This window comes from Diospyros lotus, chromosome 14 (assembly GCF_014633365.1).
Source record: "Diospyros lotus cultivar Yz01 chromosome 14, ASM1463336v1, whole genome shotgun sequence".
Classification (NCBI taxonomy): domain Eukaryota; kingdom Viridiplantae; phylum Streptophyta; class Magnoliopsida; order Ericales; family Ebenaceae; genus Diospyros; species Diospyros lotus.
The window spans coordinates 29,047,052-29,074,054 of record NC_068351.1 but is presented as its reverse complement, the minus strand read 5'-3'; the positions used below and the strand labels follow the sequence as shown (position 1 = coordinate 29,074,054).

The window sequence follows — 27,003 nt, the reverse complement described above, 5'->3', positions numbered from 1 at the left end:
GTAATGATCCAATTCCTGCCATAAGATCTATAATACATTTGCATACTTTGTGATGGATCCTGCCCCTTGCTTGGTGGCTGCAACTTTGGTTTTTATCTCATAAATTTGTGAAGCATCGTGAACCTTGGAGTAGGTGTGTGACACCCTTAACTTGCGTAAACATAAACATAGGGCAAGCGGTCAAATTTCTTCATATTCTTTTTTTCTTTTGTTATATATACATATACATATACATATATATGTGTTAATTATAACTCTTATACTTTTTGAAAAGTAAGAGGTATAGGTACATATATAGCTTTCAGATATCAGGAATACAAGAAGTTTAAAACTTTGTTTGAGAATCTTAGATGAAAATTCAAAAAACACCCTCATAATCCCATAGCTTCAATTGATTATAAAATTAGAATTTAGTGTCAAAGGAAGCGGGGTTTTTCATTCATAAAGGGATGATAAGGATATCCGGATTTGTCAAGACAGAAAACGTAACATAAACTTGTCTTTTAAACAACCTTTCTCATAACATTTAGATTTTAACCTTGAAAACTTGTTTTGATAAATGAAAGAAAGACTAATTTTAGATTTATGAAAATCCCTTTTTAAAGAAGCCACCAAGTTCCACGTCTGTCCTCCAATCTCCTCATCTGCTATCACCTGGGGGGGAAAATATGGGATGAGATTCATGCGAGTCTCAGTAGGTACAAGAGAACCATCATATGTATTTAAGCAAGGCATGACATAACATAACACATCATAAGAAGACACGAGAGGTTCCACCAACTACGGGGGCACGAACCCTTGCGTAGCCTCCGATCTCGAAACTTGCGTGAACATAACATAACATGAGAGATCACATAACATAATTCATAGGTATGCTTAAACATCATAAATAGTTCATAATGTACTTACCTCAACTTGGTTGGTCAAGATTTTTCTAAGGTTTAAGGCCTTCACACCTTAATGGGTTTGTTTCTCTGCAGAAAACATGGGTTTTCATAAGCCAAACTTAAATTGTTTTTAAATAAAGTTGTAGGGTATTTAAATAGGAGAAAAGATAGAAAATTTCGTGGGAAAAAGGGCTTCCACGCGCCCCAAGAAGAGATGGTGCATATTTGCACGCGTTGGTGGCAAATTCGACACCCTTTCGTATTTTTGTCATATCTTCCTCATTTTAACTCCGATTTGACTTCCGTTTGAAGCTACGAACTCCTATTTCAGTCCTCTATATGATTATGGAAAGAAATCAGACTTACCTCTCCGAGTTTATGTCCGTTTTTCTTCAAGCCTTTGCCTCTCTTTCGCTTTCTCCCTTGTTTTTCACCGACTCTCTCTTTCTTTTTACAAAACTTCCCCCTCACACTCAATATCTTATCTCTCTCTAAAAGTGCTCTCAAAGTGGCATGGATTCGGCTCACAAAATTTTGAAATGGCTTGGGAAAATAGATTTCAAGCTTATTTATAGAATTACCCGACAAATCATAACATGCCATGTGTCACCGTAATTATTTGGGACTCACCATTACTTCCATGTGTTTCCATCCAAAGGGTGCCATGTGTCCCAAACTTGGAGGTTAAGTAAAGACTTGGAAAAGACTTTTCTATCCATGTGTTTCCATTCAAATTATGACATGTATCCCATAAAATCATTACTTCCATGTGTGGGCAATGAAAGCTTGCCATAATGCCCAAATCAAATCTTGACATGTGTCTTAAGCTACATTTAAATAAGCTTTGGAATCCAAAGTAGAATTGAAGAATTATTTGAAATCCAAAGTTGAATTTGAAAGTTATTTGAAATTCGAACCAATAGATTTGTGTCACGTCGTCGTTCATCTTATCCTTAAACACCCAATAGGATGCTTCCACCTCACACGGACACTTGGAGGGTGCTGATTGGTTAATCCTTGATATTTTTGGTTGATATTTTGGCTAGTTTATCAATATTACACTTTGGCCCAAACTTTTTGGGTAATTGCGCTTAGACCCTTGCGAGTTGGTCTCTAGCCATCTTTTAATTGCACTTTTGCCCTGGAGAAATGATTTATTACATTAATACCCCACGGTTTTAGTAAATTACACTTGTGCCCGAGTTTTTCTAAAAATTTCACTTTTACCCAGACTTAGTAATTACGATTTTGCCACTAGTTCAAAAACTAAATTTTTGTCTTAGGACTTTCGTAACCCCTTGAAAATATCTCATTTCGTCATATATCTGAACTTAAAGATCCCTGGTATATATCTCAATTTAAAGTTCTTGGATATTACATATTTGAACTCAAAAAGAAAAGAAACAAAAATCTCGGGTGCTACAAGGTGAGCCTTACTGCCTCCCAAATGTCCTTTGCTGTCGTGAGGAACATCACAGTGTCACTGATCTCCAGAACCATGGAGTTCCACAGCCAAGACATCACTAGAGAGTCCTCCTCATCCCATGCTGCAAACGTGGGATCTCCCTCCTTAGGACCAGTCGCCAAAAGGTGACTTAACTTTCCTTTTCCCTTTAGAAAAGTGTGAATTAGTTGAGACCACTTCAAGTAGTTCTTACCATTCAATTAGTAAGCCACTTGAATATTCTACAATTCCCCACCCGAGCCTACACTATTGGTTCTAGCAAATGGAATTTCCGTTGCACTGCTAGAATCAGCCAAATCCGACATAGGATTAGGGTTAGGAGTAGTAGACATAATATTGAATGAAGAAGATTGATGAAGGCCTTAATAGTCCCAAAGAACGGTGACTATTCTATGGCTCTGATACCATGTCAAAGAAGACCTGGAAAAGAATGTTTTCAATCTATGGCTCTGATACCATGTCAAAGAAGACCTGGAAAAGAATGTTTTCAATCTTATTCCTTTTAACAAGTAGATCAAATTATATACAAAACTCCCTTACTAAATTAGGAAGTTTCTAAGAAACTAAATAAGAGAGTTTCCATATCTGGTTTTGGAAACTCATACAACTTTAGGATACAACAACTAATGGAAGGATACAACTAATAATAGAAAGATACAACAATCCAAATCTAGAGTATACATTCTCTATTTTAGGAAACAAATAATAATCAGTGTCAATCAATGCTGATCTAATCTTGTCAGATAATAAGGACAAGATCAGTCTTCCCAATCATTGACAATAATGAATGAGATGCAAGCCCTAGAAGCTAATGGCACTTGGGATATTATCAATCTACTAGTTGAACAGAAAGTTGTTGGCAGCAAGTGGGTATTTACAGTTAAATACCAATCTAATGGAAGCATTGACAGATATAAGGCAAGATTAGTAGCCCAAGGGTTTACCCAAACCCAAGGACTCGATTATGAGGAGACTTTTGCTCTGGTTGCCAAACTTAATTCTATTTGAGTGTTGCTTTTAGTGGTTATTAACCTAGATTGGAAATTGCATCAGCTGGACGTCAAGAATGTATTCTTGAATGGGGAGCTAGAAGAGAAAATTTATATGAGGATCCCTAGGTTTTGAGACAGAAAACACAAGAGGAAAGGTATGCAAGTTAAATAAGTCACTATATGGTCTAAAATAGTCTCCAAGGGCCTAGTTCAAATGATCTAATGACGCCATTATTTAGTTGGGTTATAAACAAGGGCAGGCAAGCCATACCCTTTTTACAAAAATTGAAGTAGATGGCAAGAAGAGAGTTCTTATTGTCTATGTGGATGACATTATCATCACAGGAGACAATACACTAGAAATTGAACATCTAAAAGGAAAGTTAAGGGCTACATTTGAAATAAAAGACTTGGGAGAATTAAAATATTTTTTAGGGATGGAAGTAGCCAGAAGCAAGAAAGGGATCTGCATATCTCAAAGAAAATATACTATTGATCTATTGAAAGAAATTGGTAAGCTTGGATGCAAACTTGCTAATACTCCCTTAGAACCTAACTAGAAGAATAAAGAGAACAACAAACAAGAGTATCAAGTCGACAAAGGAAGATATCAACGTTTGGTAGGCAAGTTGATCTATTTATCACTTACAATACTTGATATTACATATGCTATAAGCATAGTAAGTTAGTTCATGCATTCTCCTAAAAAAAGGCATCTTAAGGTAGCCTATCATATTCTTAGGAACCTAAAAGGAACACCCGAGAAATGACTCTTGTTTAAGAAGAACCAAGATGGAGGAATCAATGGTTTTGTGGATGTTGATTGGGCTGGTCCTATTGAAGACAACAGGTCTACATCTGTTTTTTTGTACAAAACTATAGGGGAATTTGGTAACTTGGAGAAGCAAAAAGCAATCAGTGGTGGCAAGGAGCAATGCAGATGTAGAGTTTAGAGCCACTGCACAAGGGATATGTGAGGTTATTTGGGTGGAGAAAATGATGGAAGACTTGCAACTTTTAGTATTCTCACCAAAAGTTCTTTATTGTGACAGCAAGTTGACTATTAGCATTGTGAATAATCTGGTACAACATGACCGAATGAAACACGTGAGAATTGACAGACACTTTGTCAAGTAAGAAATAGAAAAAGGAGATATAAGTCTAACCTATATCCCTACCGAGTTTCAAGAGGCAGACATCCTTACTAAAGCAGTGCATAAGCAAGGATTTGAATCTATTCGAGGCAAGCTGGGAATGATAAATATCTATTCACCAACTTGAGGGGGAGTGTTGAAGAAGATAAAGAAAAAAATCTAACCTATGACCGAGAGGATAAGAAGAGGAGATATTAAAGATAGAGATGAAGGAGAGATCTAGCTACAAAGATAAGGATATTCCTTAAAATCAGATAAAGAAATTCTGATTTAAATTGATCTAAATCTAAAGAATGATTGTTGTAATCTATACCTAAATATTAGGCATGTAATCTAGTCCTAAATTTTAGGAGTTTTCTTAAGAACCTCTTTGTATAAATTTACATCCCATGATTCAATGAATTTTTTGGAAATTATTTCATTCATTAAACTTCCAATGAGTTTACTCTTCAGTTTTTATATAGTTAGGGATCGCATAACCACTCGAGTCAAGCTTTGAGAGAGGTCTAGTCCCAAATATAATCTTGAGACAAGCTGGGGATTATTTGTCTAAAGCACAAGGCCCACTGAGTTGCAAAGAGTGCTTGGGGCATAGGTGCGAGGCTAAGCGCAAGCCTCGTGCACATGGGGCGCACATTTATTCAAAACGCTTATAGAATACCATTAACACATTTATTCAAAGTGCCACTTCAACAGCCACTGTAAACAACAGCAGGATGCAAGTAGCAGCAGCAAAAATATTGGTGGAAAACAACACAAACAATAGGCATTACAAAATCGGTTTCCAGAGGATATTCGCCTGCCTTAGCAACCTTGACAATGAAAACAGGTGGCTGGCACTGAAGCTCAAATGCCCACACACATCAGTTGTTCATCGGCGTGTGACTCATGCAGAAAGCTGCCAGCACATGAAGGATCCAGCAAACATCTGGCTGCCACCAGCAGGCTTGGCTGACACCAATATGCAAATCGACAAGAATCTACTTCTATGATGACAAATAGATTTAAAGAGTTTCGGACACAAAAAAAATAAAGACCTCGCTTTTTTGGCAGTTGAGTCAAATTGTTGAAGAAGTTCTGAGTCACTGAAGAAAAGGAGCTGATAGCTGACAAGGGTTTTCACTTTTTAAGGAGGAGAAGTTTGAATTTGTTTTAGGGTTTAAAAACAATCAGACAAAAGGCATGAAGTTCATGCCTTGCACCCTTGTCGAAGAGCGCACCTCATGTGCCTTCCTGACACCTTTTGTATGGCCCTGCACCTCCATGTAGGTTAGGCACATAGAGTTGCACCTCACATCTAGGCACTCCTTTGACAATTATGAGATGGCGATTTGTATTTGTACCTGACTCAACCAAGTTGCAAATTTTACATACAAAGTACACTTATATATAAATATGACCCTCAGTAGTGACTGGAAGGTCACAGGTCAAGTTGTTTCGGGCACTGGGATGCCCTTCTTTTTGGTACTGCAAGCTTAGGTCCTGACAGAAAAAAGTGTCTTGAATAAAGAACAAAGTGAATGCAACAAAGTCTGCCTGTTCTCATGGAGATTTAGAGGGACATCTGGGGACTTTCAGAGAACAATTTTGAAAGCACTTGCACCAAAACAAGAGATGGAAGAATATAATTGCTTTTAAACTTAAATGAATTTAAGTCAACAAGAAGAAGGTCCATATAAGCTAACTTCAATGAATTAGGACAAAGGGTTTTAGATTAAGTTGAGAAGAGTAAATCAACAACCCTTTAGAATGAATAAATATCCACCTTTCTCATAATATAGGCCAAGCTAAGAGAGGGACAATTCTAGTTTTACTAACCATTCTATATTCCCTTTGCCTATAAATGAAATAACACCCTTCTTTGATAAGTGTTTATGTTAAGTTCCTAGAACATAACAACAACATATCAAGCCTTAATCCCACTAGTTGGGATCACCTATATGGTTTCTAACTCACCAATTATCTCTATAAAGCTTAATCTTCTGCAAGGCCATTACAAAGCTTATAATGCCTAACAGTTTCCCACCAAATTTTTCTTGTTGTTCCTCATCCTCATCCTCTTTGCAAGAACCTTCTAATCATTCCATCCATAATCTTCAATCTTTCTTTCTTTCATAAGTAGAACATTAATTCATTGCCAATATCACCAAATTTACCAAGGATCTTATCGCTTATTTAATAATATTAGGAGTCGGCTCACTGTAAAGTTCAAAATGATTCCTTTGGCAATTATGTACGCGCCCCCCCCCCCCCCCGTCCCGCGGTGCGGCAGGCAGGTTCCCTTTTACCTCAAGTTATGGGAGCAAGCTCCCTTTTCCTCAGATTCATTTTTTCTTTCTTGATGATCTTCAATTGTATTAGTTCCGTTGGTGAGGCTCAGTTTTACTCTTTTCGACAGGGTTGCCCCTTCTAGGCAGCATCTTTCTCATTATATAATATTGTTTCTTATCAAACAGAAAAGGAAGAAGAAAATTCAAGTTTATAAGGCAATATACCTGCCATGGCCTTTCCCAGTCAAGTGGCATTGGCCAGGCCCCAAACCAAGCTCCAATGACAGCTCCATGCGCAGGTAGACAAATCATATAATCGATAGAGCTCATTGGCCTGAGGATGAATAATGCAAAACATCATAATAGGTTTCTTATAAGTAAACATCACAATGGCTATTTAATCACGTTACTTAGAAATATTGGCATCTAACCACAATCTGATCATAAATGTAGAAAAACAGTAAATTAGAAATAACTAGAATGCATCTCTTATTGAAAAAGAGCCCCAGCATGGCAAATATATGGCCTATCAATAAACATTATATAACGAGAAAAATACTTTGTATGTGCAAGTATTCGTTGCCAATCAGTCCATGATGAGCCAAAAACAGAAGCTGCAGGGACAACCTGCCAAAACACAACAATAGCAAAATGAACTTGAAGTTAGTCAGCAAAATGAATTCTACATTTAGTATTGAGATACACGTGCAACTAAGACACTACTTAGAAATCACACCCTTAAAGGTCTACAAGTTGGAAGGCCTCTCTTCCTCAGGTTCCCATAGGTAGAACATGCAATATAAAACTATTGAGGAGCCTAAGAAGTAGGAGTACACTGACACCAAACATAAACACAAACTCCAAAAACATGGGCACCTAACAGAGTACTTTACAAAATATTATTTTAGATATATATTATAAATAAAAAAAATACGTATTTTGAAAAACTGAATTTATAAACAAATTAAAAGTTTTAAAAATCAAGTTTGACCTCTTAAGGATGGAAACCTACTAAAGGTAAATCTGTAACAATTGTAACACCTGAATTTTTAGAAAGAGATAAATAAGAGGGAAAATTGTGATGATATGGATTATCATAGTTAGGGTTCATGGCTGGTCGCACAACCTGTAGAGGGGGTCATGAAAAAATCTATGTTGTTTTCTTCCTATAGTTGATTTTTCAACTTATTTTTTTGACATATAAATACAGTTGGATTTATTCTGAGAGACAGGTGTCACATTCCTAGGGTTGACATTGGAATTAGGGGGGAAATCGAAACGAGAGAATTGAAAGGGGGGAGAGAAATTAGCATAAAGGGAGGGATAAATCAAAGTGAACCAAGAGAGGGGTAGAGAGAATTAGAAGGAAAGAATTTCAATATCATTTCACATAATATCCCATCTTCTACAAGTAGCCTTTTTATAGGCATAGCTGACTACTAACTGAATTCGTAACAGCACTTATGTGCTCTAACGAATTACAAAATATCTCCTAACAAACTATTGTAACCCTATTACAGTATTGCCCCTCTATTGTTCCTAGGGTCATGACAATTCCCCCTTCCTTAAGAAGTTTCTTGTTCCAAGAAATATATTACCAGTTGAGCTGTTGTTTCTTCACCCAATTCCCATTCTCAGTGTCTGTTTAATCTCTCTTTCTCCTCTTAGGCCCATTCCTCTTTGCTTTTATGTTCCTTCTCTTTTGTTTTTCCTGCACTTGTAAAATGTTGTCGTCGCATATCTCCATGGAAAGTCTTTCTTTTCCCATTGATCTATAAGTCCTTGTAATGTCTTGGATCTTCATACATGAACTATGCCAGTGCATGGTAGCAACTAATAGTCTAGCAACAACCTTTTCTTCCAACATCTTCCCAACTGCAACAACCCAATTCACAAAGGTTAATTGCAGCTCGTGGCCAAGCTCAGTCTTGTCTCCCCATGAATCAAAAGTTTAACTAGCACTCCAATTTAGCTGTGGAGAATCTCCCATCAACCTCATAGGTATTATCTCCAAATGCTTACTACAATGCTGTTTGATTACTTCCACTGCTATTGCGACAACCTTGGCCCAGTTTTCAGTGTCAAAATCTGCGTACTAGATAGGGAAAGTATCCTTTCTAGACAAAACTAATCTTCTGACATTCTCATGGTGGTCTTTGGTGCTTAGAATCTCCTCATTCAATATAGCACTCACAGCTTTATCATAATCACTGGGGTCTTCTGAATTATGCATTGTTTGCAACATATTTGTCACAACCTAAGGGGTAAACTTGTAATTAGTCCTTCAGTTAGTTGGGTAGTTACTCGGGTGTATGAACTAATGGTTGTAGAGAATCATAGCTAACTGCACATGGACACTTGGCGGGCAACTTGGTTGTTCCAGAAGATGTAATAATCGTCTCTCTTATAAATAAAGAAGGCTATCGAGAATGGGGATCATGTGAGAATTCTACATTGATCTTTTCCCTCATTTTCCTCTCTCAAATCTTGTCTCTCTCAATCTATCTCTTTTTCCTCCCTCATTTCTCTTTCCCGCCTAACCGGCCTTCTCTCAATTACGAGAGGGACCCTAATCAAATCGAGGATCTGACAATTGGTATCAAAGCCAGTGACCTGAGCGCTGAGGATGGTTGACGGCACCAGGGCGAAACAGACAGAATCTAGATTGGATGCGATGGAGGGTGGAATGCGACAATATCGGGAGCAGGTGGAGGACCGATTGGATCTATTAGAGCTGGGCATTCGAAACACACAGGAGGAGATTAATCGAAGTCGATCGGAATACACTACTAATTTGGATAGGACAGTGGATCGAGCAATGACTGGGTTACGAGAGGAGATTGCGGGGCTCAGCCAACAGCTTAATCAGCAATTGAGTGCTGCCTTAAGCCTCTTTGCTCAACAACCGCACGCTAGCTTACCCACGGATTTTCCTCCCAGAGCATCTTCGACGCCAATTCTGATGACACCAAGGGAGAGACGGAGATATAACGAACATGGAGAGATCGAAGAAGGAATGGAAACTGATCAACCTAATCTGAACCGTGGAGGAGGTGGAAATCACTTCACATTACAAGGACCAAGAATGGACATCCCTCCGTTCGAAAGGGATAGGCCGCGATGGTGGATCATGCGATGTGAGAGAGTTTTTTACCAATATCGGGTGGTTGAATGAGAGAAGGTGAACACCGCAGCCGCGTACTTGGACGATGTAGTGGACGGTTGGTTCCAGAATTGGAGCCGGGATAGGGCTGAGTGGAGTTGGCCAAAGTTCATTAATGGACTCTATAGTCGGTTTGGGGAGAAGACCAGAACGGACGTTATTGAAGAATTCAATAAGCTGAAACAAAGGGGGACGGTGGAGGAATACTAGATACGATTCGAAGAGCTATGATCACTATTGTCGCTAGCTCACCCATCCCTGGATGAAAGTTATTTTGTATCTAGCTTCATCAGCGGGTTGGATGACTTGATCCGACCTACGGTCAAGATGCTTTACCCAACATCAGTAGGGCAAGCTGCGGAACAGGCCAGACTCCACGAATTGTCACTGGAAACCTTTGCCAAGAGGCATCGATTGCCGGCGAAAGGCGGGAGGGAGGATACCTCCTACACTAGGATGAATAGAAGTAACAACCAATCCTGGCCAAGGAATGGTACATCAGGAAGAAATCCACCGGTCCAATTACCCGCCAAGTCTCTACCCATAGAACAGAAGAGGCAACTGGGACTTTGCTTCAGATGCGGAGAAAAGTATGGAGCGGGCCACCAATGTAAAAGGATGTTGTTGACAATGGAAAGGCCGGGAGAGGAAGATAGGGAGGAAGTTGAGGAGGAAGAACAAGGGGAACCTGTCGAGAATGAGAAAGGAGGTGAATTGTCTATGCATGCGCTGCAAGGCCAGACCTCGGGCAAGGTGCTCAAGGTGAAGGGACTAGCAGGGAAAAGGGCGTTGGTAGTCCTCATTGACAGTGGTAGCACTCATAGTTTCCTTGATGAGGAAACAGCCACTGCGTTACAATGCCCTTTACAGGAGACCGCTCCACTCTCTGTATTGATAGCCAACAGAAGCCGGATGGTGAGTCAATCAAAATGCATGGGGTTCAAATGGGTGATGAATGGGCATGAGTTCTCTGCTAATCTACGAATTCTGAGGTTAGGGGGATGTCATGTGGTCCTAGGGGTGGACTGGATGTGAACGGTAAGTCCCTTGGTCTTTGATTTCAATACATTGGAGGTCACCTTTGACAGGGAAGGTCAGAAGATAACTCTAGTGGGATGCCAAGGAATAGGGGAGTGCAAGGCAGTAACGGCAAAAAGACTGCAAAGACTGTTGGAGCAAGGGGGAACGACCATAGGGCAGTTACACTCCCTATATGCCCGAGAAATGGATGCCGGTGAAGATGAGGAAGTTGCACCAGGTAGATGGGGTAGTGGGAAGCAGCACTTGGCCAAATCTATACCATCGACAGAAAATCAAGTACATTCTAATGGCCCAATTCACACATTGTTAACAGAGTTTGAGGATTTATTTGCCACACCTACCACACTCCCTCCTTCCCGATTCCTTGACCATTCCATACACCTTAAACCAAACAGTGCACCCATAAACCTTCGAGCCTACCATTACTCTCCTATACAGAAAGCTGAAATTGAAAAACTAATCAAGGAAATGCTATCCAAATCCTTGATTCAACCCAGCCAAAGTCCACTTGCATCTCCGGTTTTATTAGTAAAGAAAAAAGACGGGTCATGGAGGTTTTATGTGGATTACCGCCAACTTAACTCTATCACCGTCAAAAACAAATTTTCCATTCCCATTATCGAAGATCTCCTTGACGAGCTAGCAGGAGCATCTGTTTTTTCCAAACTGGACCTCACCTCAAGATACCATCAAATCCGAATGAACCCAAAAGACTATCACAAAACAACTTTCCGTACCCACCAAGGACATTATGAGTTCTTGGTCATATCCTTTGGCCTCACAAATGCCCCTGCAACCTTTCAAGCCCTCATGAACCATATCTTTGCTCCCTACCTCCGGAAATTTGTGTTGGTTTTTTTTATGACATTTTAGTATATAGTTCCAACCTCAACTAGCACATAACCCACTTAAGGAAGGCTTTTGAAATCCTCAAACACCATCAGCTCTATGTGAAAAGGTCCAAGTGTACCTTCGCAAAAGCAAGGGTGGAATATCTTGGTCATATCATCTCAGGGCAAGGGGTAAGTACAGACCCTCAGAAAATTGCAGCTATGTCCCAATGGCCCAAACCCAAGACCCTCAAGGAATTGAGGGGATTCCTAGGCCTTACATGCTACTATTGAAGGTTCATACAAGGATTCATACAAGGATATGGCTTGATCAGTAAACCCCTCACCAGTTTGCTGAAAAAGAACAGCTTCCAATGGGGAGTGGAGGCTGACCATGCTTTTGCTTCTCTTAAAGAGGCCATGACCAAGGCACCCATTTTGGCACTACCGAACTTCTCCAAGGAATTTATATTGGAGACGGATGCCTATGATTCAGGGGTCGGGGCAGTCCTAATCCAAGGGGGAAGGCCGATATCATATTTGAGTCAAGCTCTAGCTCCAAGACATGTAGGCCTAAGTATTTACGACAAGGAACTGCTAGCTGTCCTTATGGCAGTGGAAAAGTGGAGATATTACTTAGAAGGCAGGCCTTTCACCATTTGGACCGACCACGAGAGCCTTAAATTCCTATCCCAACAAAGGGCTCACAATCAACTACAATGGAAAGGGATTTCAAAGCTCATGGGATTTGATTATGTCATCCAATACAGGAAGGGGCGCGAAAATGTGGTAGCAGACGCTTTGTCAAGAAAGAAGTACAAGGTAGTGCCCATGCCATTTCAGCCTTGATACCAGACTGGGTGCAAGGCATAACCGCTAGTTACAAGAAGACCAACTGGATCCAAAATTTACTAGTTCAATTAACGATACAAACCCAAGAGGACTCGAGGAATACATTGAAAGAAGGCTTGCTCTGATAAAATGGCAGGGTGGTCATTGGGGAGGATGAGCAGTTGAAGAAAAAGATCCTACAATCTCTACATGACTCCCCTATAGGGGGACATTCGGGACTAAATGTAACATATCATCGGGTGAAGCAACTCTTCTACTAGCCGGGGCTCAAGAAGGATGTAACTCAGCATGTCATCAGATGTACCACCTGCCAACGATGTAAACATGAGTAGGTGCCCTACCCCAGCCTCCTCCAGCCCTTAGAGATACCTTCCCAAGTGTGGGAGCAGATAACCATTGACTTTATTAAAGGGCTGCCCAAGTCTGAAGGCTTTGACACTATATTGGTGGTGGTCGATCGGGTCACCAAGTTTGGTCACTTCATTACACTGGTGCATCCCTTCACGGCTACAGAGGTAGCCCGAAAATTAATGGACCATGTGTTCAAACTACACGGAGTGCCACAGGCCATCATCTCATATAGAGACAAGATTTTCACTAGCCAATTCTGGAAAACCCTACTTCATGGACTGGGAATTGGGTTACGGTTGTTATCAGCTTACCATCCGGAGACCGACGGCTAAACAGAAATGGTTAATCAATGCCTCGAAACATACCTAAGGTGCCTATGCTTTAACCGACCAAGGAGCTGGAATAGGTGGATAGCATTGGCCTAGTGGTGGTACAACACCAATTACCACACTACCCACAAGAGGACTCCCTTTGAAGCTCTATTCGGATATCCCTCTCCCATAATTCCGGCTATCGTACACTATAGCCCTGCTAAAACTACAGCAGACCAATACTTACAGGCCAAACAAGCGGCCTTGCAAGTTATTAAACAAGAGCTTACTTCAGCCCAACATCGCATGAAACAGTTGGCGGATAGGCACCGCATGGACCGCAACTTTGAGGTAGGCGACGAAGTTCTTCTGAAAGTTAAGCGGTTCCAACAACATTTTTTTACCAAGGGGCCTATATCTAAAATCAGTCCTAAGTACTATAGACCCTTCAAGATTATCGAGAAGGTCGAAACAGTGGCATACTGGCTACTTCTTCCAGAGGGTGTGGGGTTGCACCCAGTCTTTCATGTCTCTCTCTTAAAGAAAGCGACTGGCACCACAACAGGAATCAGCCAGGAGCTACCAGAACTCTAGGAAGATCCCATCGTTGAAGCTGAGCCTAAAGCCATACTGGAGAAGCGGGTGACGTACCCAAACTCTTTGCCATTCACACAAGTTCCAGTGTAGTGGACACACTTGCATCCCGACCACACAACTTGGGAGTACCTCCCCGATGTTCTGCAGCGGTTCCCTCGGGCTACTAGTCTCCTTTAATTTCTTGGGAACAAGAAATAAATCAAGGAGGGGGAGTTATCACAGCCTAAGGGGTAAACTTGTAATTAGTCCTTCAGTTAGTTGGGTAGTTACTTGAGTGTATGAACTAACGGTTGTAGAGAATCATAGCTAACTGCACATGGCCACTTGGCGGGCAACTTGGTTGTTCCAGAAGATGTAATAACCGTCTCTCGTATAAATAAAGAAGGCTACCGAGGATGGGGATCATGTGAGAATTCTACATTGATCTTTTCCCTCCTTTTCCTCTCTCAAATTCTGTCTCTCTCTTTCTCTCTTTTCCCTCCCTCATTTCTCTTTCCCGCCTAATCGGCCTTCTCTCAATTACGAGAGAGACCCTAATCAGATCGAGGATCTGACAATATTGTCTAACAATTCATATTCCATTCGCAAAGGCAAAGCATGTTGGAGTAGTTCAACGGCAAGTGGAAGATCTGTAGGACTTAGGGAAATCAAGCGTTGTAACAAGGATACCGGATCTGGAAATTCAACAACCCCTGCTGGAGGAAGTTCACCCATCTGTTTAAGATAAAAAAAGAACAATATGCCCCTCCATAGCTGTTCCAAATGGTTGCCATAACTCAAAGAAGACAACCCTTAAACTGTGTATGTCAACCTTTTCATCGATCTTTGGCCACCCCTTAATTTCCAATGCAATGTAAAAATAGGCACCAACTTGGCTAGTACGATCTAAAGAAACTCCAACCATTTCGAGAGGGTCAAGACCCTAGTCCAACTCATCTTTGGCCTGATCTTTAGCCTACATCACAATTGAATCAGTGTTTTGTTCCCATGCTACTTCATCATGATTTATTAGTTGTCCTTCAAATTTCTTGGCAATTGTAACAGGATTCAATTCAATGGATTTCTCCTCCAGTGGAGCCTCAATAATTCCTCCAATAGCTGCCCTTCCTCCCTTGTCATCTGGAATGGCCTGCTCCATTTCAAGTCTTTCCTCACTTATTGCAACAACCAATCCCATTCTTAAGGCCTCAATAGTCTTAGGATTACCTCCAATTTGCTGGTTGCTCTCAGTATAACTGTTAGGCTACTGCTTTTGCTTTCTAGAAATGGCTTCCAGTGCCGTTTCATGAAGCCTCGCCCTCTCAGCCGCTTGTTCTATCATGGCAGGACACATCATTTTCACAATAGGTCTCAACACATCGTTAAAACCATTAATAAATTTCAACACAAAGTAAGATTCCATCAAGGTCGGTTGAGAATTAAGCATCAATGCTTTCAATTCCTCAAATTTGACCTTATAATCCATTACAGACCCTTCTTGCGTTAGGTTCTTGAATTCATCTCTAAGTTGATTTAAGGAAGCAGAGTACTCCTTAGAAAAGCATTCGGCCGGAATACTAACCTGAAATTTATGTGAAAATAGAATCAAAAAGTCGTCCAACTTTCTACTGATGTCCTTGATTACTTTCCTCGTTGCATCACATTCTTCCTTAATTTTCCCAAATGGCTGTGCACTTTCAATAAGTCCCTCAGCCATCTTGATAGGTTCAATCCTTGAAAATTCACCACTATAATAGCCTCTTGATCAAGTTCTAAGGACCCTTCAAAAACTTGTTCCGGTACTAAAATTCAGTAAACCCAAGCCACTGCAATTGTTGCTTCTAGTTTAGTAACCCTAATCCACTTCAAACATTGTCGCTAGCAGTAGCCTAGATCTAAATCAGCCTTTAGCTACTGCTGAACAACCTCCAAATCAATTTTCGAGTCAACCTCAAACAACCGACTGGCTTTGAACAGTTTCAAAAGAGAACCTGTTCTAATCAACTTCGGAAACCTGCCACGCAACTTCTGAACCAACACTTCCACTGCGCAACTCTGAAACCAAAACTTCCATTGCACAATTACTTCTGAAAATCGTTAATCTAAACATCTTTGATCAGCTTCTAGGGAACGGCAAGCTTCTGTAGTTCACCTAAGAATTTGTCATGCTCTCCATCGCCTACCCTTAGTTTCCAAAGACACCAAAATTCCATTCGAAATCGCCGCGCAAGCAGCTACCTAGATCCGTTGGATAGTTGATTGCCTCACAGTAATCGCCTAGGAGAATCGACCACCTCACAGCAGTCGCCCAGGTTATATAGCCAAGAAATCCTACTACTTCACCTTCGCAATTCAAACCTATAGGTGCTTGGCCTGCTTCGCCTTCAATTCCGAGCTAAAATTTGCTTTGATCTGCTTTGCCTTTCAAAACTGAGTTTGAACCTCCTACTCGCCTTCAAATGTGAGCCTCAATTATCAGCCGAGATCAATCATCAAGTCCGGATTCCTATTCGATCAGCACTGACGTAGTTAAAAAACGTCGCTGGAATCACTACCAGACGTTGCCCAACTCTACTTTACTTCAGTAGTCGATGTCCACCTAAAATCTCAACCAAGGAACGGTTGGCTCTATTTTGGCTTCAAGTTTGAACCAAGCGTTGATTGGGAATCACCTGGCTTGGCTTCCTCAATTTGTCAAATTCGCTTCCGACCGTGCTTCCCTTCTCACTGCTACCTCAAATCCATAGCCGAGGACCACCGGCTCTAATGTAACTTCATGAGAGTTCGCCTAGGTGTTGCTTCGCAACCTAGATTGTCGAAGGATTGACCTGAATGAGCTTCACTGAATCACTTCAGTCAGCTGTTGCGACCTAGATCTAGTCGCTCCAGAATCACCATCGAAGTTGATGGGTCTATTTCGCCTTCACAATGCAGACCTCAATCACTACTAGAAACTTCCAAATTTCCTAGCCGATGATCATTGTCCTATTTCGTCTTCAAAAGTTGAACAAAGACAACCAGGGTTCACAGCTGTGGACGATTGGCTTAGTTCATCTTCAATTCCAAGCCAAGAACTACCATGAATTGCAGGAATCATAGTCGAGAATCGATTAGCTCTAATACCAATTATCACATTCCTAGGGTTTCCTAGGGTTGAGACTAGAATTAAGGGGGAAATTGGAACGAGAGAATTGAAACGAGGGAGAGAAATTAGCAGAAAGGGAGGGAGAAATAAAAAAGAACTGAGAGAGGGATGGAGAGAATTAGAAGAAAAGGATTTCAATATCATTTCACATAATATCCCATCCTCTTACAAGTAGCCCTTTTATAGGCATAGTTGCCTGTTAACTGAATTCATAATAACACCCATGTGCTCCTAACATATTACAAAATATCTCCTAACAAACTATTATAACCCTATTACAGTATTGCCCCTCTATTGCTCCTAGGGTCATGATAACAGGCAAGTTCCTGGGATGTAAATGTTGCCCCCCTTAGAGATCAATTTAAAAGAATTAAAATAATAATGAGATAAATTTAGATAAATGTCATACATGCATTTGGAACTGTCCAATAAGAACAAGGTTTCAGATACAATAAGACATCTTCAAGAAGTTTCCTTGCTTCTTGGGTAGGAGATAAAAATTTCCTAGGAAATTTTATGAATAATATATGGATGAACGTTCCTGCAGAACAATAAGCATTAATTAGACAACTAACTTACAGTGAACAATGACATCAACATTGACCAGTTAAGGGTCCTCATTAAGTACCTGTGTCCAAAATATGAAATTAAAAATCAATAAATATTGTATGCGTACATTCAGTACCAAGCATGAAATTACTTGAGTTACATAAAATATGTTTCGGTTGTTTGTACCTTGAAAACATGCCATAGTTTAGGTTAGAGAGAAAAATTGATCAAGAAGTAAATATCCCAAATGATTTGCTACACCATGTTTGCTTGTAGCAAAAACAAAAAGTAGGAAAGATGAATGAAAACAAATGAGGAATCCAATGTCAGTTCCAAACGTAAAATCATTTACTTCCATATGACTTCAGTTTTTATAAATAATATATTTAAAAAAAATAGCTGATAAACCCCTTATTTCACATACTTAATGCCAACAGGTGCTCCCAAAGCAATAGCTCCAAGCGCATTCACTACTGCCCCTACAGGTTTAAATGTAACTCATACTAAGCTAACTTCCACATAAAAAGTAAATAAACAGAATAAATAGATTAAGGGCACAAAAAGATTTCAAATTTTGGCATTGAAAATCCATGTCATAATCGTAGATGCAGCTTTATATTCTAGCCCCACAAGTTTGATAACCACTAAAAATTTCAAAGGGAAAATCAAATGCAAAGAATAACTGGGAAAATATTCTTGAGGCAAAGTGGAAAAAGATAAACACAAGTGCCTGTAAAATACAACGGAGGTTTTCTCTGAGGAAATAAACTAGACCTCTTCACTTAACTTGCAAATAGAGTATCACCTCATTATTATCACTTCTTTGACTAACCACTTAAGCATTACTTTACATGTAAATTTTCACTTGAATATTTTGCACTCGATGCATATGATGACTTCTTTACAGAGATTATAATTAAATAAGAAATTTTTTATTCCTCATTAGTTGGTAATCAAACTTCTAGACAAAATTAGTTAGACAAGTAATTTTACAATTTAGCTTTTCAATTATATGAAGGATAGCCTCACATGCCAATTTCACTTCTAATGAGACAATAGATGCTACTATTGAACTATGGGATTCTCAAGGAAAAAGAAACTGTTAAAATTCAAGAATGTGTACTAATTATGCGTATTGATTTTGTTAATGATTGTAAATTTCTTATCTAGATAAACAGAGTTTAGCAACTAATACTATTGACTCTATTGGTAATCTTGATCTGACAAGCAGAGAATGTTGCAAAATAATATCATACCAAAAAAAAAAAGCATCAAGAGCTTCAATAATAGAATTCTTACTAATGTCAGGAATTTCAAAATTAATAACCAACAATCTATAAGTACTAACTATTACAACAATCACAAGCCTTAAATCCCTCTAGGAGGGATTAGACACATGAATTATATACCTCCATCCACTTGTCTCACAAATGCATCTATCAGTCTTCTTCTCACATGTCTAAATTAATCACATATCCCGCATCTTATTTTCAATAGGCACCAATTCAACCTTATCATGTATGATATCATTTTTTATTTTTCTTTTTGTTGTATGCGCGTACATCTATCGTAACATTCTCATCTCAGCTACACTCATATTTTAGTACTTAATTACCTGATATTTTGAGCCATATAAGAAAGATGGTATTATAGCATTGGATAAACTTCCTTTTAGCTTTAATAGGACTTTACAATGGCATCAAATGCTGGACACTCACACTTCTCTACTTTAACTATCATGTCTTGATTCTAAGAATAACATCCTCTCCACAATCTCCCTCCATTTTTAAACAATTGTTCCAAGATATTGAAATTGATTTTCTCATGGGGTAACTTAATCACTATGTCTCACAATGCAATCATCCACATTTCTATTTTTACTAAACTTACATTCCACATATTCAATCTTGAATCTACTGAACTTAAAATTTTTGGATTCTAGAGTGTTTCTTTATAATTCAAATTTATTATTTACTTCTTTTGTAACGACCATAAATTAAACACAATGCTCTGATACCAACTTTGTAACAACCATAAATTTTCACTTCGATATTTATTTACAACAGTGAAAGCACACTGACAAAAATTACACATTTCAGGGGCCCGTACATACATGTCATAGTATCAACTAAACAAATCTAACAAAACACTCCATCTGAGCCCCTGTCCACACTCACCTCCAAGGATCTTTTCGGTCGGGAGAGCCTCGTACACATAGCTATCGGCAAGGATCTAATACCACCAAACTTGACCTCGAACTTTCCCTTCCTTAACCTGGAATGATGTTAAAACAACATGAGCCATGAGGCTCAACAAGCATATCTAAAATAAATCGGCATCATATTCATAATTATGGGAATGGCCAATCAGGCCGAGTTCCTATTGTGTGTCGTGCACCGACACACACGTTCATGTTCACATTACCTTTTATATCATGCACATGCTTAATAAAATACAAATAGCCCTTAGGCTCAATATGCTCAACAATATCATGTATAACATCAAAGCTCATACTATTCATTAACCATATGTCACCCTCTTTGACATGACAGCACACGCCTAACTTGTCCGGACGTCACCGGCACAGCGATAACAGTGCCCTCGCTCAAAGGCCGAGGAGACGAATACTCATAAACTTCACTTAATAACATATATACAATATCATGCATGATCATATGCAACTCACACCACCATGTATATGCAAGGTCATTCTGATAGTTCCAGGCAAAAGCCCATATGTTCCACGTTATGCAAATTACGTCATTGATCTCATGTTGGTACGTTCCCAACCCATTTATGGCATAAGGCATTAACTCCAATATTTGCAGGGCGACATATTGATATCCCATATGATTCCGGGGTCAAGATAGGAACCCCTATATGACGTAAGTATTTGCATCACTTTACTTTCGGGATTACTAATAACACACTTTGTTACTCACAATATTGGTTGGTCCCGCATATTTGATAATATTAAATATTGAACGGAATCTGGTCAGTTGACTGCCACAATTACATCGAGTCTCCCCAACTCTCTAAGAACCTAGCCCCAACGAGTTTGGCATCATTCCCAAGAAAAGTAGGGGTGATACAAAATCCCGTGACAGTTAGAAATAAATATCTCCAGGAGTCACGTATATAGTTTCAACAACAACTCGCATATTATAAGATGGTTATCACGCGTATTTACATAATTAATACGTGAAACCGAATCATGGTAAGGGAGAGAATAAATTATGGAAAATAACGGAGATTTGCATAGGGATTACAAAACATAAGAAGAGGGTAAGGAGCTTGCCTTCAAATGACCAATTCTTACTTTCTTTGCCTTCCCGCTTAGTGCCAAAATTCCTTCTCCTCAAGCTCCACTTCTTCCAAAATCCTCTTTGCTTCCTTTTGATCTCAATTTCACAGCCGCATACCTCTATTTATAAGCAAATTTGCCCTGGCCATCAAGCCTCAGCCCATAGTTTTCTCCAATTTACCACGGATTTAAGCCCCTTGATTTCCTTCCTAATCATGACATTCATGTGTAGCCCATTGATTTATGTTATTTGCTCACCAAGCACACATACACATATATATAATATTATAATATGGCCAAACTTGGCCTTTACGCACACCACATTTATATATAAATATAACTAGCCTATTGTTTCCCACTTATTTCAAGTCACCATTTGCCCACAAATTCCTTGGTTCACGCCCACATAATGCATACACACATACATGAATAATATATTTATACATTGCTTTCCAATCTCCTTTTCATGCTTTAATTATGCTTCAATGTGCTCTCAACCCACAAATTCTCTCAGTGGTTTACACACACATTTATATATATATTATGTACTTTTATTTATATATAATTATATATAAATTCATAAATTATATTCTTAATCTCACTCCAACCTTTCACTTTGCAATTACACCCTCAAATAACAATTTTATTTGGATTAAACCATCAAAACCCAAAATTAATAATCTAAGGTTAATCGATAAGGTCAATTTTGTCCTTGCGCCCTCACGGGACCCTTGTTTCATCCTGAAACCACCTCAGGGTTGATCGTCACAAAAAGTTGGAGCCCTCTCAGGGTTCCGTTGACTGCCCGGGAGTCCCCTATGATGATTCAATTTTTCGGTCTAAATCGAAATTGTACCGAAAATTGTCTTGATTCTAATTTCTTTTAATACCATAAATTTTGACTCGAGACGCTCGTCAATACCGTACTATTTTCCTTAGACATCTAGGTTCTAGGACACTCCCTGTAGTCGATTCAGTACTAAAAATTGTAAGGAGATTATATAAACCCAAAATTCCAAAGTAAGAGTACCTATTTCTCCAAAGCAAAATAACTTATTATTTTCTTCTAAATTCTCAAACATTCATTAATTACTTCAAACACCAAAATTAATAATTGTTATTTGTCTCCAAAATTCTGGGATGTTACAATTCCCCCCCCCCCCCCCCCCCCCCCCCAATTTAATTTCGTACTCGATCCATTTCCTTGAGATACATTCGCAGCTCCTATGATATTACCCAACATCTCTTTTAGGACACTCCATATCATCATTTTCCAGTATCTCACCCGGCATCTCGCGCCATAGGGTCACTCTTTAGGTTTGAATTGTAACATCCCAGAATTTTGGAGATAAATAGCAATTATTAATTCTAGTATTTGAGGTAATTAATGAATGTTTGAGAATTTAGAAGAAAATAAAAAGTTATTTTTCTTTGGAGAAACAGGTACTCTTACTTTGGAATATTGGGGTTATATAATCTTTTTATAGTTTTCAGTACCGAATCGACTGCAGGGAGTGTCCTAAAGCCTAGATGTCTAAGGAAAATAATACGGTATTGACGAGCGTCCTGAGTCAGAATTTACGGTATTAAAATAAATTGGAATCGAGACAATTTTCGATACAACTTCGATTTAGGCCGAAAAACTGAATCATCGTAGGGACTCCCGAGAAGTCAACGAAACCCTGAGGGGGCTCCGATTTTTTGTGACGATCAACCCTGAGGTGGTTTCGGGATGAAACAAGGGTCCCGTGAGGGCGCAAGGACAAAATCGACCTTATCGAGTAACCTTAGATTATTAATTTTGGGTTTTGATAGTTTAATCCAAATAAAATTGTTATTTGAGGGTGTAATTGCAAAGTGAAAGGTTGGAGTGAGATTAAGAATATAATTTATGAATTTATATATAATTATATAATAAATTATATATAAATAAAAGTACATAATATATATATGTGTGTGTGTGTGTGTGTGTAATGATGTGTGCGTAAACCAAGGAGAGATTTTGTGGGTTGAGAGCACATTGAAGCATAATTGAAAGCATGAAAAGGAGATTGGAAAGCAATATATAAATATATTATTCATGTATGTGTGTATGCATTATGTGGGCATGAACCAAGGAATTTGTGGGCAAATGGTGACTTAAAATAAATGGGAAACAATGGGCTAGTTATATTTACATATAAATATGGTGCGTGGTGTGCATCAAGGCCAAGTTTGGCCATATTATAATATTATATATATGTATATGTGTGCTTGGTGAGCAAATGACATAAATCAATGGGCTACACATGAATGTCATGATTAGGAAGGAAATCAAGGGGCTTAAATCCGTGGTAAATTGGAGAAAACTATGGGCTGAGGCTTGATGGCCAGGGCAAATTTGCCTATAAATAGAGGTATGCGGCTGTGAAATTGAGATCAAAAGGAAGCAAAGAGGATTTTGGAAGAAGTAGAGCTTGAGGAGAAGGAATTTTGGCACTAAGCGAGAAAGCAAAGAAAGTAAGAATTGGTCATTTGAAGGCAAGCTCTTTACCCTCTTTTTATGTTTTGTAATCCCTATGCAAATCTCCGTTATTTTCCATAATTTATTCTCCCCCTTACCATGATTCGGTTTCACGTATTAATTATGTAAATACGCGTGATAACCATCTTATAATATGCGAGTTGTTGTTGAAACTATATACGTGACTCCTAGAGATATTTATTTCTAACCGTCACGGGGTTTTGTATCACCCCCTACTTTTCTTGGGAATGATGTCAAACCCGTTGGGGCTAGGTTCTTAGAGAGTTGGGGAGACTCGATATAATTGTGGCAATCAACTGACCAGCTTCCGTTCAATATTTAATATTATCAAATATATGGGACCAGCCAATATTGTGAGTAACAAAGTGCGTTATCAGTAATCCCGAAAGTAAAGTGGTACAAATACTTACGTCGTATAGGGGTTCCTACCTTGACCCCAGAATCATATAGGATATCAATATGTCGGCCTGCAAATATTGGAGCTAATGCCTTATGCCATAAATGGGTTGGGAACATACCAATATGAGATCAATGATGTAATTTGCATAACGTGGAACATATGGGCTTTTGCCTGGAACTATCAAAATGACCTTGCATATGCATGGTGGTGTGAGTTGCATATAATCATGCATGATATTGTATATATGTTATCAAGTGAAGTTTATGACGGGTATTTGTCTTCTCGGCCTTTGAGCGAGGGCACTGTTATCGCTGTGCCGGTGACGTTCGGGCAGGTTAGGCGTGTGCTATCATGCCAAAGAGGGTGACGTATGATTAATGAATAGTATGAGCTTTGATGTTATACATGATATTGTTGAGCATATTGAGCCTAAGGGCTATTTGTATTTTATTAAGCATGTGCATGATATAAAAAGTAATGTGAACATGAACGTGCATGTCGGTGCACGACACACAATTGGAACTCGACCTGATTGGCCATTCCCATAATTATGAATATGATGCCCATTTATTTTAGATATGCTTGCTGAGTCTCGTGGCTGATGTTGTTTTAACATCATTACAGGTTAAGGAAGGGAAAGTTCGAGGTCAAGTTTAGTGGTATCAGATCCTTGCCGATAGCTATGTACGGGGCTCTCCTGACCGAAAAGATCCTTGGAGGTGAGTGTGGGCAGGGGCTCAGATGGAGTGTTATGTTAGATTTGTTTAGCTGATGCTATGGCACGTATGTACAAGCCCCTGAAATGTGTAATTTTTGTCAGTCTGCTTCCGCTGTTGTAAATAAAAATCGAGGTGAAAATTATGATTGTTACATCTTTTGTCTCATCCACCAAAATAATATTAGCAGCAAATAGCACGCACCTAAGCACTTTTTTCTAGGAAGCATTTTATGAGTTTATCTATCACAAGAGCAAAAAGGTAAGGAATCAATATAGATCCATGATGCAATCAATTAACAATTGTAATTGAATAGGACATAGTATATCCTCCATAAGTTCTAAATTATGTTTATGCCTAATGATGCATGTCCTTGATACCTAGTATATAAACAATCCAGACACCTTCTTTCTCCAACTCCATCCATAAGACTTCTCTAGGGACTCTATCATAGGCCCTTTCCAAGTACGCAAATATCATAAGCAAGTCTTTTTCAATGGCACTATTATTCAAAGAATGTCTACTAAAAGCATAATCAATAGCTCTAGAACCAAACTTTCACTTTTTATTAGTGGGAAAGAACCTCAATAAACATCCCCACACTATTAAGGCATTTAAAATTGTGTTTTTTATTTTTTTTAAAACTCATGTGGAAATTTATTTGGGTTCTTGTAAGGAACTCTACTCAAAATATGACACGTAGAATATAAAGCCTCACCCTATAAATTATTAGGAAAAATTAGAACTAATCAACATAAAGTTTAACATGTCTAGCAAAGTAGCTACTTTGTTTTTCTAAACTACTTTTTCTTTCACCTTATTGTTATTATTGTTAGTGTTATTAGGTCCTGTCTTGAAATTTTTATGCTTGGACTTATCCAAATTTTTAACTTCATTCTTGTTTTTTAGACTTTTAAACCTCGTCTTCTATAAAATACAACTATAGGATCCAGAAAGAGGTGGGATTGCATTAAATTTTGAAGATTTTTAAAGATTAAAAAATCTTACTTTTTCTCTATCACTTCCCTATTCTTCCCAATCTCAACTTTTCCTTAAAAAATGGCCTATTCATTGTTACTTGAACCCTGTAAAATACAGCAGCTAAAGAGAGCACAAAAGAAGCCCGATTCCTTCTTTTCTTCAGCTAAAGAAACTCCTACACACAATTTTCAATTTTTCTTTCGTTCATATTCCTAGGGGTAAATTTGTAAAGGGGCCGATAGTAGTCGTTAGTTGTTAACTAGCTGAGGGGTTAGGAGGTTAGTTAAGTTAGTTGACTCTGCAACAGCTTAGTGTTTTACTGTTATGATTAGTTAGCTGTGTTGTTACATTGTTGTACTTGTTGTTAGGGTTGTGTCACGGTCCTAATATGTAGAAGTAGAAGATATCGTGTAAAAGGGGAGCATATACGTGCGTTAGTTGAGGGAAGCAACTAGCTAACTCTAGAAGAGGGTAACTATGTAAATAAGATGGTTGGCGAGAATGTAATTGCGGGATCCTATATAAAGGACCCGAGCACATGTAAGGAGGCAATCAGACATTGAATTGAATCATTCTCTTATTTCCCTCTCATCTCTCTCTCTCTCATTCTCTCTATTCTCTTCCATTTCTTCTCCATTCTCTCTCTATTTCTCTCATTCTCTAGAATTCTTCAGAGAATTCTCATCAGATCTCTTAAGATCTGACAATTTGGTATCAGAGCAAATCCGAGCCAAGAGAAGTCGATAATAGCAATGGCGAAGGGAACTCGAATGAAGAACTTAGAGTCGCAGGTGCACCAATTTTATTCGACGATGACTGACTTGCAAGCTCGAGTAGAGTTGCTGGAAATTGGATCTAACTGCAATCACGAAGCAATCGTGGCGACTGGCGATGGATCGAAAGATGGACGCATCGTTAGGGGGTTTGGAGAAAAGATTGGATGGAATCAAGGATGAAGTTGGAGCTCAGATCAAAGACCAACTGTAGAATTTTATGGTGATGTTTACACGCCAGAATCAAGTAAGTCTATCACCTAATTTTTCCCCTAGGGAAAGAACCGAACCGGTGCTAACCGGGCAAGGAGTGAGGAATGAGAATGCCAGACTCTCTGAAATTGAGGTTGCTTCAAGAGAAGAAAGGGAAATAGGGATGGATCTAAGGTGGGAAGGACCGGTTACAGTTAATCAACCGGGGTTTCCTATGCCTAAATTAGATATTCCCCTGTTTGAAGAAGTAATCCCAAGTGGTGGGTAAGAAGATGTGAATGGATGTTTGGTTGGCACAATGTTCCAGAGGAGCGTCGGGTAGCATTGGCGACTGCCTACCTTAATGATGCAGGGGCCTGGTACCAAGGGTGGTCACAGGCTAGAGGAGAATGTCTATGGGAGGAGTTTGTTGAGAAACTGTGTGAGAGGTTTAGAGATAGAAATAGAATGGACGTGGTGGAGGAATTCAATAAACTCAGACAAGAAGGAGGAGTGTAATCTTATCA

At 39.1% G+C, this 27,003-nt stretch overlaps 1 protein-coding gene across 1 annotated transcript in view; it reads right to left on the bottom strand.

Moving 5' to 3' along the window:
* Positions 1-27,003, bottom strand: part of LOC127790099 (PIGF/3-ketodihydrosphingosine reductase fusion protein) — a 63,603-nt gene that overhangs the window by 25,281 nt on the left and 11,319 nt on the right. The window contains exons 4-7 of the mRNA XM_052319385.1: positions 18,011-18,065; positions 17,617-17,665; positions 7,328-7,395; positions 6,994-7,102 (exon numbers count right to left, since the gene is read on the bottom strand). Of these exons, the coding sequence (XP_052175345.1) occupies positions 6,994-7,102; positions 7,328-7,395; positions 17,617-17,665; positions 18,011-18,065 (281 nt within the window). The remainder of the gene's footprint in view (positions 1-6,993; positions 7,103-7,327; positions 7,396-17,616; positions 17,666-18,010; positions 18,066-27,003) is intronic.